General features: G+C 34.9%; 1 protein-coding gene across 3 annotated transcripts in view; it reads right to left on the bottom strand.

Moving 5' to 3' along the window:
• The window catches only part of fam184ab (family with sequence similarity 184 member Ab), a 130,422-nt gene that overhangs the window by 46,836 nt on the left and 70,104 nt on the right, over positions 1-13,482 (bottom strand). For all 3 annotated transcript variants that reach the window (XM_058756364.1, XM_058756366.1, XM_058756365.1), the window contains exons 10-11: positions 11,243-11,393; positions 2,269-2,481 (exon numbers count right to left, since the gene is read on the bottom strand). In XM_058756364.1, the coding sequence (XP_058612347.1) occupies positions 2,269-2,481; positions 11,243-11,393 (364 nt within the window). The remainder of the gene's footprint in view (positions 1-2,268; positions 2,482-11,242; positions 11,394-13,482) is intronic.

The raw sequence follows: 13,482 nt of genomic DNA, 5'->3' as shown, positions 1-13,482 counted from the left end.
GCATTCTGACCACAGCCGTCAGTTATGGTGGGTGCGTTGAGATCCCACATTTTAGTAATTTATAGTATAATAATAATAATAATAATAATAATAATAATAATAATAATAATATAATAATTTTCTTTTTAAACAAACAAACAAATAAATACTTCTGTATTATCATACATCTGTTATACACGCTGTATATAATTTATGCAATACTATTATTTTTATTTGTTATAAAAGTAATAATATAATTATATTATATTTTACTATTATATGTAATCATATATTTTATTATAATTAATATTGTTAAGAATTTACTTACACAATTTTTATTCATTACATATATAATTTTTTTAATTAAAATTTTTTTTTTTTTTTTTTTTTTTTACAGCTGTTTTAGGGTTTGCTGCTTTCCGCCATCGGTTATCATCAGTGTTATTTTAGTATCATTTACATACTATAATTTATTTATTATTAGTAGTATTTGGTAGTATTTTTAATTAGCTTTTATTTTTATATGTTCAGTTTTCTTTTTATTTACTTTTTTTGAAAATTTCCAGTCATTTTGCTATGTGCTTTTGTAATTTTTAAAACAAATATTAATATTTAAGTTAATTTTAGTTTTAGTTTAGTTCAGTTTATTTATTTTCAATTAGTGATTTAATAAAACAAAAATTAGCTGAAGTTGAAGCATTTTAAGTATTTTATATTTATATGTATATATATTGTAAATGTAACAATGTATATGGTATAATTTACACCATCTATACCTTTTCCATTTAGTGCCATCACAACAAGCCTGTGCAGCCCGACTTCTTCCACTACTTTGTAAAACAGTGAAGTGAAGCCTGTGATTCTGACTGACGCTGCATTTGGTGAGTCAATCTCAACTTATCAGCAGTTATTCAAGCGGTCTCCTCCCGCCGTCCCTGCTCGCAGCCTTCATCTCCAAGCCTGCGGTGTGGAGCCACTTCAGACCAGCTCAAGGTAATCATTTCCAGTCTGAGTGAAAGTTTCTCTCCCCTGGAGTCGTCAGGGGCCAGGTACTGGATAAAGCAGACATTACAGCCTGTGACAGCAAGCGCTCAGCCATTACTAACCCACAGACAGGAGAGCCGAGAGAGAGCAGGCTATTCCAGTTTAGAGGGAAGAGAAGGACCTGAGAGATGAGCTGTGGGCAGGGCTGGATCTGTGGCAGATCTGCCTCACCACATCAAGTCTATTGGGGGACAGAGAGAGGGCCTTGCGTGAGGGCAAACGGGGCTAACGGTCAATTTCACCAGTGGACAAATAGGCTGAAAGGATTAGGGTCCGCAATTGCTTGGCTGCCTCTGTACAAGGCAAGAGCTTCGGCAGCAAATGGAAGTTGGAGTGAATGTGGTTTCATGTAGTCAGACTGTTGACAATCGCTATGAAGTCTCATCCACAATCCACAAAGACTGGAAATGGATGCTCGCCAAACAGCAGATACAAATAAAAATGGCTTTGGTGAGCAAATAAAACATGTTACACACCAGTGACCAGTGACTGTACAAAGAAACTGTAACAATATAATCTAAGCCTTGCTGATGTAAGCAACACAAGTGATTCATTTCAAAGCCATACAAACAGTCCACAAAAAAACTAAAACTTGCGATCAGACCAACATCAACAGATTTTAATAACCCAAGTTGTAAACGGTGAAAATAAACTTTGCAATGTTATAATCCTGCTGTCAATATCTGAGTTTACATAAATACATACATATATATATATATATATATATATTAAGTGTGTGTGTGTGTGTGCGTGCGTGTGTATACATATACATATATATTGTATACATAAAATTAAAAAATAAATAAAATTTAGTGTCGTGGTAAGAAATATTCATATTAAGCTTAATAATCATATTGTCACAACAACAAAAATATAACAAATCTAAAAAAAAGTGTAAGTACATACAGTATATACAAAATACACATTTCATTTACTTTTCATTTAAGTCCCTGACCACAATATAATGTTCTCTTTGTTGACTAAAATGGCTTGGCAGTTAAAGTTATAAACTAAACTGTTACTAAAACGAAAAATTGTATAAAAAGCAGCACAGGTCAGCTGGTCTCTGAATGGTCTGTAGGAGTGTTGTCTGAAGCTAAGATAAGAGTGGATGTGGAACACAGAGTCATAATAACTCAAATAACAGAGAGCTAGGAGGTGAAAGGAAAAGATAAGAGCACGCATACAGGTCAGAGTGGTCTCTCTGCGTGAGACAGGTGGGAGATTATGTTTTTTTGTGGTTACCTTGAGGTCATGCTGGCGGGCTTCCTGCATGTCCTGTATAGCACAGCAGTGGGCTTCCTGCAGCCGCTGCTCCCTGCACTGATGCTCCAGCTCCATTTCCTGCAGCTGTTGTCCCAGGTGCTCTCGCTCCTGACTGAACTGGGCCTGCAGCTGCTGCAGGGAATGCTGGGATTGGGAAAGCTGCATCTCCAGGCTCTGTTTCAGCAAGGAAATCTGCACACAGGAAGTAGGACACGCTGGTTGATAAATGAAACAACTCTGTAAAAGAAAGCAAACCAAATGAAACAGCAATACTGTACAACACCAACAATGAACTTTAAACAAACCTTACTCTGGGTTTAATGCAAGTTAAACTCAACCAAATTTGTGGAATAATATTGATGTTCCACTTGTCCTAAAACGAAGCGAAACGAAACCAGGTACTTACAATGTCAAATGAATGGGGTAAAACTGTAAATGTTAAAATACTCCCTGGAATAATAGTATGGTCACAATTTTGCAACTTTGCCATCTTGAAAAGCAAGTTTATTATCATTAACTAAAACTTAAAAAAGGAAACAAAATTACTGAAATACAGCTTAAATGTAATATTATGTATTAATATAAATATTAGATGAAAAACTAAACAAAAATTAGAGATGCTGCCCTGGCAAATAAATACAATAAGTTGAAGTTGAAGCACTAAAATGACTAACTGTAAATAAATGAAACCTAAAAACTTAACTTAAAAAATAAATAAAAAATAAAAATAAATATTCTGTAAAAATGACTTACAGTAAAAAGTTGTCTCTTTAAAATTGTAAGCTTTACATTTATACATAATCTTCCAAACACTTGTCCCATTCACTTCCATTGTAAGTTGTCGCAGTGAACAGTAATTTCTTTATTTCCTTCTAAGAATATTTCCTTCTTAATTGTTTTTGTGGTAATCAAAATTATGCTACATATTCGGTCGATTAAGCTTAGCGTATATTGTACCCTGACTATTCCTTTAAGTATGAGCAACAATAATCGTGACACTTCCCTTAGCAAGCACCACTAATTAGCTAAACGGTGTAAAACTCCTTATAGAGACTACAAGATGATACAGGAAAATGGCAGTGATTGAAAATCTTCATTCATTTTCACGGTCACAGCATTTCTATTTCCACAAACTGTTTGCAGGCTTGTGTGTGCAAACACACATTGGCTCTAGTCTTCCTCTGTGAATAGAGCCGCGAGTTGAGTATGTGGGTGCGAATGCGTGTCTATCAGCCATGTCTACAAGGACTGAATGAGGACTCTGGGACGAGGTGAGAAGTCAGACGTCGGCGCCAGATACGCTCTCCTCACACCAATCGATATGTTAGAACTGGAGGTTTCAGTGGCTTCGGCCCACTCGTTGGCCTGCTACAGCCTCATTAGAGGAGTCGCTCATGACTGGAGGGTGACAGGGAGAGAGTTTTTTTGTGTCGTATCCGCCAACAACTTGAGACTTGTGAAGGCAATAAAACGATGCTGCGCTTGTCGTCGCATCAGCGAATAATTTCATTTTCAAGCCGGCTGGAAGTGGTTCCAATATGCCCGGGATATCACTGCTCATATCCCAGCTGCTGCGCTGCTGATGCTAACAAAAAGATGAACGCAAGTCGTCATGTTAATACTAGATTTTTACATTTGAGGAAATTGGGAAAAGAGCTTGCTAGTGCAATACCTGAAGCCATAACTTTAGTCATCAAAAAAACCTACACTAGGTTGCTATGATATTTTAGTGCTGAATCATGTCAAGGGCCCCCAGGGGCCCCCGACAAAGGACATTTCTACATTGCCACAAATGAAAAGAGCTTTTAGAAGGTCTGGGGCCCGTTCTTCGTACGTCGCTAACTCGCTTAGCTGGATTTGATGGTTGACGATTTTGCTTGATCTTGGATTGTTTGGTTCTTCGAAGCTCATCCTGGAGTTGCTGTCATAGCAACAGGTCCGTAAGCTTAAACCTGCTCGGGAGCAGGCTTATTTCATGTAAACAGGATTAGATTACATATTTTTAGATTTGCATATTCAGTTAATCGGAGTCGTGCATTAATTTGAGTGGTGACAGCTATTGAGTGGCTTCATGGAGCGCAGGAGATCCAGATAACTTGGTCTTGACCCTTAAGAAACTTTAATTAATGCTGTCACGTAACAGATCAGTTTCGAAGATAAAATTAAATGAATTGCTAATTGCAACATTGAAATAAAAATGTAAAGCCTGTACATATACTAGAAATCGTGAATATAAATAATTGGGAATCATGTAAAAAATTAAATAAAATAAAATAAAAATCATTTATCTGTTATAACATTTATGCAGTTTTGTTCGCTTAGCTGTTTCCTTATAAAAGTACAGAAGTTTGTAAAGTTTTGCATTGCTGATCATGGTTTCGAGTATCGATACATCTGCCCTTTTCGGGGAACACGAGAACACGCAGTAATATTAGAAAACTTAATCCAGATATTTTTATCTAATACGCAAATTCATTTGAAGAACCAAATTAGCCAGAGATCAGTTATTAGAAGATCAGGATTAGAAGATCTGGCATCTTTCAAATCATCTCAGATGTATTAAGCAAGGTACGAAGAACGCCTCTTTGCAATACCTGATTTTTTATTTTTTATTTTTTGGCCCAACCAGGCAAACCATGCAGGGGACAAAAACAGGGGAAAACGTGGCAATAAAACATATAATTTCTCATTTATATATTTTTTAAAATATTATTTGTTTTATTTTTGCATTTAAATTTATTTAAATGATTTAAACATTTAAAAAAACTGTTATTTAAACTGAATGCAGTATTTTTTTTTTGGCCCACGACCCTCAAGTACAGTAAGTTTGATTTTGCCACTTTGTGCACATCTGGTCTCACAGGTGAAAACTCAGCATGAAATGAAAATTCACCCTATTTTCTAAATGATTTCTTATTGTGCATTGTTTTAATCTCATTGTTTAACACTTCTCTTGACCACATTTGTCAAAATTTCATAGCACAATCTTCCAATGAAACGGCAGACTTCTCTCTGGTGGCGTAAACAAAATTAAATAAAACCTAAATAGTAATACATATGTATAAAAAAATGACAAAAGCACAAAACAAAATTTCTAAAAATTGCCTATAAAATCACATTTAGACCTGCTAAAAACAAAACTGAACTGAAACTACCTTTCATTCAAACAATTTTCACTCAGAAATTGCTAGAAAAAAAGTTTCACTTTTACAAAGAAAAATTACACACATTGAATTAAATGTGAAATTTTGACATAGACTGAAAAAGTAAATTATTCCATAATAATCTTAAACTCCACCCCTTTTCTTACGATCAACCTCAAGCTTTTATTCATATATTCTTCCATCTAATCAAGAACTGTTGAAAAAAATCCCAGTTTATATTACTTTATTCCTTGGATTGCAAGTCAAGATATGTAAGAATAGATTTGTCGCTACTTCCATTTCATTGTGTCTTTAAGATTCTCAGCAAGCACCACTAAAAATAATATGAACAGTTATAAGCAGTGTGTGGAGATCTCGTGCTCCACTCTAATGCATGTAGTGCACTAGAGAGTGCTGATGGGTGAGGCTGAGGACGTCTCTGCAGTGGCTGTAATCACTTCTCCAATAAGCTCTACAGATCCTGCCACTGCAGTAAGACTTGCTCTGACACATTTAGAGCTCTGAGAAAGAAAAGAAAGTTCTCGGTTGCCTGCCAAACACTCAACACATTTACCCAAGTAAATAAAACAACAAAGTTTATGATGATGAAAGCAGACAAATTATGTAATGAAGCTGAAAATGACAAGAGGGGTAATGTGTTGCAAGTAATATTTTATTTTCACCTGACCCAATAAGTGTGTTTTTAAATTGTCAAAATACAGTTGGTAAAATAAACTAAATCTGAGTGAGTTGAATACATTTGTTATAAAAATAACTGAATTTGAGACTCAAAATAGCCGTTTTTCCAGCCTTGACCACAGGTGCATATGCCATAAATCTATTCAAATTAAAACCACAAAAAAAAAAAAAAAAAGACAATTTTGTAACATTTGGGTGCATAAAAGACACACACACACACACACACACACACACACGTCTCCTGTGATCTGCAATAAAAAAGTATGCAAACTAATTTGGCACAAATCTCTTGTTCTCAGCAAAAAATAGCATTTCTAATATACATATTGTCAGCAAGCCAAGTATCACACTCTCAATCTGGAGAAGAGAGCCAGTTGACACGAGAAAAAATAAAAAATAAAAAAGTAAGTTAATTTTCATATAAATAATTGAAATACACAATATTGCAACTCGTTACATTTCCCCAAAAGTGTGGGTTAAAATGTAATTAAAAAAAAAAAAATGTAATAAATAAAAAAATAATTGGTAATATAAATATAATGATAAAAAACAAAACAAAAATGTGAACAGGAATGTTATGTGTCATAATAAAAGAGATGGACTAACATAAAACATTCATTTCAATAGAAATGGTGCTTGTCTATATAAAACTTACTACCATATTGCTAAGATGCTGTTGTGATGTTTCTATGTGCTGTTCCTGGCTCTCTGATATTCTCATCTCTAGTGATGCAAAAACCACAAGATCGAATGCTTAGCAATGTAATATTATACCTCTTCTCAATACACCTCATGATTTGATGCATTAATAACAAGCATTTCTTAAACGGTGCTGGAAGAGTTATGCTCTGTCATGAGAAAAAAAAAAATGCTAGCATCGCTTGCCTGAGGTCCCTTGCGGTTTCAAGTGGATTTTGAATAGGAACTTGCATATGGTCTCAAACAGAGAGTCTGAAATGCTTCTGCCGCTGTGTCATTTTTCAGCCTGTTTTCTTTTTTCCAACTGTAATATTCTGTTTCCGTACTCTAGACGAGGACAAGTAGACCATGGAAAAATAATTAGCTATAAAACAAAGTCCAGACACCAGGAGGTCACTGAATGGAGCTAATGACTATACTGACGCAAGCCTGAACTGCTGGCTTTTGTCATAATCTTGTGATTAAAGCTGAAAATGATCATTATAGGCATCTAGAGAATTTAGGATCGGTGAGTGCATCTCATGACCCGCAGTTTAAAAGCAAATCAACTGAATTGTAAGTTACAATTTGTCTTTGATTACTGTATAGCCACCACAAACCTGAAACCATTATGAGATAAATGAAATAATGTAATATCAGCAATACAAACACAAAATGGTGGTACACATTGTACTTGTTCTAGAAATGATTACTGACTCGGATAAATCCCAAATTGCATATTATTCATCCAATATTATATGCAAGATTAGGTTTACTGCATCCCATTGAAAGTCCAACGACAATAGTCAGAAGTATGTGTTTGGCATTAACTCCAGTGGATTTTCAAAAAAAGAGGATGTTTAATTAATGCACTGATCTTTTTTTAAAATAACTTGCGAATTCGCTCACCATGTACAAAACCCAATCCTCTACCTCCATCCGAAATAACTGAGAGCTTCATGAATGAAAAAGCAGTTCTAAATGAGTTCAGTAAAACGACTTTCTTACATAATTTTTGGTTTCAGGGTCATAGAATAAATCAAATCATGCACTGCTGTAAATAGTTGAAAAGCTGCATATGATTTTGTATTGTTTTTGGGGCCTGATTTGATTATAGAAAACTGTGTGTGGTTCTGTTCTGTACAGCATAAATGCAATAGTAACTAAGTCAGCAGATATGAGGGTTCAGCATATGAAAAATGCACAGAGGGGAACCCAAGGATACATCTGCAATATCTGGTAATATTAAAGTGAGGATGAGCGGTGGATTTTCAACTACTGTTGTATTTGACTGATGCTTTTATCCGTTTAAAAAAAGTGTCTTTGGGGTTTGCAGTTTATTAAAGCACGTATTCCCTGTATTGACATGTTTGTCTGGCTAACTGTGGGTTTACATTGTAGTCTTTCGCTACTGTTAAGATGAACTATGCAATTTATCTGCCACAGGCTTCAACAAACAGAAATGCAAAAAATAATGTGAGGTTTTCTGAACAATCCTCCCATCTGCCATTGGTCACATAAACACATAGCACCGCCACAGTTTTAAATAATTGGTTGGTCAGGACAGGATGCTCAACCAATTGGAGGCTTGCTTGTTACCCTTGCTTAAAAGTACACTAAAGTTCAAAAGTTTGGGCTCGGAAAGATTTTGTAATGTTTATGATGTCTCTCACACTCACTATTATTACATGATTGTAATAATATTACAAAATTTTAAATAACATGTTTCTACTTTAATAGCCTATATATTTTAAAATGTAATTTTGTCATTTATATAACTATATATAATATTAAAGCTGAATTTTCAGCAGCTCATTTAGAAACCTCCTTTAGTAATCATTCTAATATGCTGATTTGATGCTCAAGAAACATTTTGTATTATTATCAGTGTTGAAAACAATTGTGCTTCTTAATATTTTTGTGAAATAGTAATTGCAAGCTTTGTAACATGATAAAAGTCTTTACTGTCACTTTTGATAAATATAATGTCTAAAGGCGAATTTCTTAAAAAAAAAAAAAAGAAAAAAAGAAAAAGAAATCTTACTAACCCCAAAACCTTTGAATGGTAGTGTGTTTATTTTCTGTACTTTGAAGAAGTATGCAAATTGTCATTCTGTGGGGCCCAACTGTGCCACTCAATAATAATTTACAATATTCATAAACAAGTTTCTTGTTCAAATCAACAAGAAAATGCCTAAATGTGGATGCATATTTAAAATGAATGAACAATGACATAATTGAATTGTGATGATATATGAACAAATTACGACATAATTAAATAATAAAAACAAATAAAAAAAATGTAATCAGAATATCGATCAATAAATTCATATTGAAAGCAAAGTGTTGCCTCTGGATTCAATCAATAAAAAAGCCATAGATAATAAATTTTTTTTTAAAAACCCACTAAAACTAAAAATGCCATTATTAAGCACTTCATAATCACAAATTAAAAACCCAAATTCAGAGATGGGCACAAATACATCAAAATGTATTTAAAATATAAATACAAAATACTGTGTGGAAATATGTATTTAAATACAAATACAAAATACTGTGTGGAAAAATGTATTTAAATACAAATACAGTATTTTGAAAATACACAAAATACATTTGAAATTGGCCATACAGTGAAGTAACACTATTAAGGCCCGTTTACACCAAGAATGAGAATTATAAAGATAACTATATTAGTGTATTCTAAGTATACAATGCAGTTGTGTCATCTGTCACTTTAAATACTCAAGCTCTTTAAAACAGAAATGATTCCGATTGGCTGTCAATGTTTTTAACATTCATTATTTTTTGTGCTGTTGTGGTTATAGTTGTGCTGTGTGTACTCACACTATGGGATCTGATCCGTGCTTGAGCGCGACTGACCCCCAAAGTCCAGTTCATTTCACAAGTGTGACTGCTCTGTACCGTGTCCAGTGCGGTTCGTTTAACCATGCCCTGGCCCGCTTGAAGAGGTGGCTCGGGTGATCGCTAACCGCGCCGGACCATGGAACAGTTAATTTACTATTTTTGTATGCGCTATTGTTATCATTATGACAGCAAAAATCTTTATTGCTACTTGGATATCACACTTTTCAATTCATTTAATTTCGAGTACATTTAGATTTATAATGGGTCTGGTTCTCATCTTATTGATGAACAGATAATGTAGTAATGTAGTTGCCTCTGTAATAATCCTGTGATATCTGTCTGTTAGCGAAAGGAAAATCACACTTGGGCTTTAGTACAAGGCAACTGTGTCTAGTGTGAATATACCCTTAGAGCAATTTTTTTAAATGATATTTTTATTATTAGCATTATAGTTATCTTTGTCTTGGGGCACACACACACAAACACACACACACACAGAAAGCTGCTTATTACTCATTTATCCATGTTTCTGTATCGCTCTGACGTGTCAATAGCTCCTGCCCACTAAAAGCTCCACAGATATATTTGCATACCACAACGATATATAAATTATATAGAAAAAGTTCAATCGATTTACACTTTATATCATCGCCAACACATATATTGTCATATTGCCATAGCGAGCAGTAAGAGCTAGTGCTCTTTTTTTACCTGCTGGGAGAGGAATGCTTTTTTCCCCACAAAAGCAAGAATCACCTTGTTTTTATGTTAAAGTCATGCACATAGTAGTGCAATAAACATTTCAAGCATTTTGTATGGTTTATACACAGCAAAACAGCATGTATTTGACTGAAAATCCAGAATCATCAACTAGCTAACTATAAAGATAGCACTGTGAATGATGATATAGTTGTCAACAAATGGGATGCTACATTTTATTCAAAATTAAATATCTATTATTTTGGCTTTAATAACATTTTCCCAGGAAACCTGGCGTCCTCCACGATTCCTATACTTTCAAACAGCAATGCACTTGAATGCGACATGCTTGTAATCGGGACTTCTGAAATTGGAAATAGGAAATTTTGATAGCACACAAAGGCAGTATTATTCCTTATTTCCTTACAGGAATCCAGAAAATTTCATTACCCATTTCTAGATGGAGTCATACAGCTGCAGCTCACATGCATGAAAGTGGCACGTTTGAACTAGTTGATACAGGAAATCAGCAGTCTAATAAAGAGTTTGATTGGCAAAAAGTATTTTATGTATTATGTACTAAGATTAAATGTATTTAAATACAAAATACCTTAATAATAGTATTTTGTATTTCAAATACATGTATTTGAAATACTGCCCATCCCTGCCCAAATTCAATTTTATCTCTTTTTTTTTTATTTATTAATTCACAGTAATATAATTAATTGCTCAGTTCATTTATCAATTTCTCAGCTGATTTACAAATTTCTTGCACAGCACCAATGGACCCCCATAGGATGACTGCAGTGGTCTCAACATGAGAACTGTTTGCAGTGTTAGTACAGTAGTTGCATGAATGTGTTTCTGACCTGCTCTAGAAGGTCCTCCACCTTCCTCTGCCAGCTCTCTCTGGCGGAGCACATCTCCTGATCTTTATTCTGTGCCAGCTGAGTGAGCGCTGACCTTTTATTCTCCTCATGCTCTTCACGCAGCTCCTCACGCAGTTTCTTACACTCTTGCCTGTGAACACACACACAAAGACACACTAATGTTCATTCTGTTTTGTGCTTATACATAAACTACATTTTTGCCGAGACCTTTTGACACAAATCCTATAAAAACAAGACACAACTGGTTTCTGCTGTTGCACACATTTAAATAATAAATACATGAATACTGGGTCAATGGTCCGTTGATCATTAATGGCTGCTAAATGAGCCGCAGATCTTTTTAATGCACCTGCATTTCTCTGCTCCACAGCAGCGGAGGTCACAGAAGAGGTTAGCTGACACATTACTTGGTGTAATTGCAGGACGTCATGAGAGTGCGGCGCTGGGCTTAAATTCATGATTATTAAGTCTGTGCCACAGATTGTTCTAAAAATGCCCAAATAGCTGTCAGCGCGGAGTACCTCACATACTCGGAGACACTGCGAAACCTTTTAAAGGTGTGAAATTCGTCTTAATTGCTGCTTAAGAGGAAATGGAAGCTGTAATGAGAGTTTGGGCACCTTGAAAGCCGCCTGAGACCACAGCAATAAGCACTGAAGCTGTAATTGGATTTTTAAAAAACTACACATGCTGATGTATCTGTTCGTTTATGGAAATGAAAATCTCTAATTGATAATACACTGCAGAACAGCATATATTTACTAATTTATTTACTACTTACTCATTTATTTACTATATACATATTACTATACAAACTATATTATATAAATATTACTATCTCTCACACACACACACACACACACACACACACACACACACACACACACACACATATATATATATATAGAGAGAGAGAGAGAGAGAGAGAGAGAGGATGCAGCAAACATTAACAATGTAATACAGTGCCATCCACTAATATTGGCACCCTTGGTAAATATGAGCAAAGGCGGCTATGAAAATAAATCTGCATTGCTTATCCTTTTAATCTTTCATTCAAAAAACTCACAAAATTCCAACCTATCATTGAAGTAAAGCAATTGAAAGTGGGGGGAAAATCTCATTGCGAAATAAATGCTTTCTCTAGTTCATGTTGGCCACAATTATTGGCACCCAATTATTGCAACGTCCTTTTCCCAAGATAACAGCTCTGAGTTTTTTCCTATAATGCCTGAAGAGTTTGGAGAACACCTGATAAGAGATACCCCTGGTATGGATTATATGTCAAATGAACAGACAAAAAGCTAAATTACAAGGCAAAAAGGAGTCATGGCCAAGTGGTTAGACATGTTTCATGAGCTGCATGTTCAAATCCAGCCTGGTCTCAAACCCATTACTCCTCTTTCTTCCAAACAATTCAGAGCAACTGAAAAGAGGTTTTTTTTCAGACATCTTGGGAATTGTCAATGCAGTTTTGTCTCAAAAATTATAGCTAAGTCAGAAACAATCACACACACTCATGGTGTGCATTACAACAGAAGCTGGTGAATTAACCAGCACTTCTGCCGAGCAGAATGCTGTATGTGGCTTATCACCTTTATAAACTCTTACAGGGAGTCCATTTGTCTTCATAAATGATCTCAGTGCAAAGCTGTCAGTCCAGCAAACAAAACTGGCATAAACAGTTTTGATTTGTTGCACTCCGCACAGGATATCCAGACGGCGCTGCCTCGAAGGGGAGGATCCATCTGGAGTTTTTATGAACTTCATTGTGCGGTGCAGCTGTGAGTGTAATATGATGCAAATTCAAGTGTTGATAAAGAAGTCAGTGATGGTTTAGGACTCTGCAAATGCAAGCGCCTGTGTCTGACAGATTGGCACCATGATGAACAAACCCCCTTGTAACACTTGCAACAAAGTCTGCAAGACATTTGTCTTCTGATGATGCCTGAACATATTTTTCTGCATTTAATGGAAGATCAGCTTAAGGAAGACTTTGTCTATAGGCTTACTTCATTATTCTCTTACATGCTAAAACATATTTCTTTCTAAAATATTTTTAGTTCTCACATTTTTAACCCTTTACATCAAGTTTCCACAAAAATTACAATGCTGTTATTGATAACTAAAATTAAAAGTAAAATTATTAAAAATTGTTTTCATTAATGGAATAATATATCTAAAATATAAATAGATATAAAAAAAATAAATATAACAAATTT

Source organism: Onychostoma macrolepis, chromosome 20, assembly GCF_012432095.1.
Source record: "Onychostoma macrolepis isolate SWU-2019 chromosome 20, ASM1243209v1, whole genome shotgun sequence".
Taxonomy (NCBI): domain Eukaryota; kingdom Metazoa; phylum Chordata; class Actinopteri; order Cypriniformes; family Cyprinidae; genus Onychostoma; species Onychostoma macrolepis.
The sequence above is the reverse complement of the archived record's forward strand: the minus strand, read 5'-3'. Positions and strand labels throughout refer to the sequence as shown.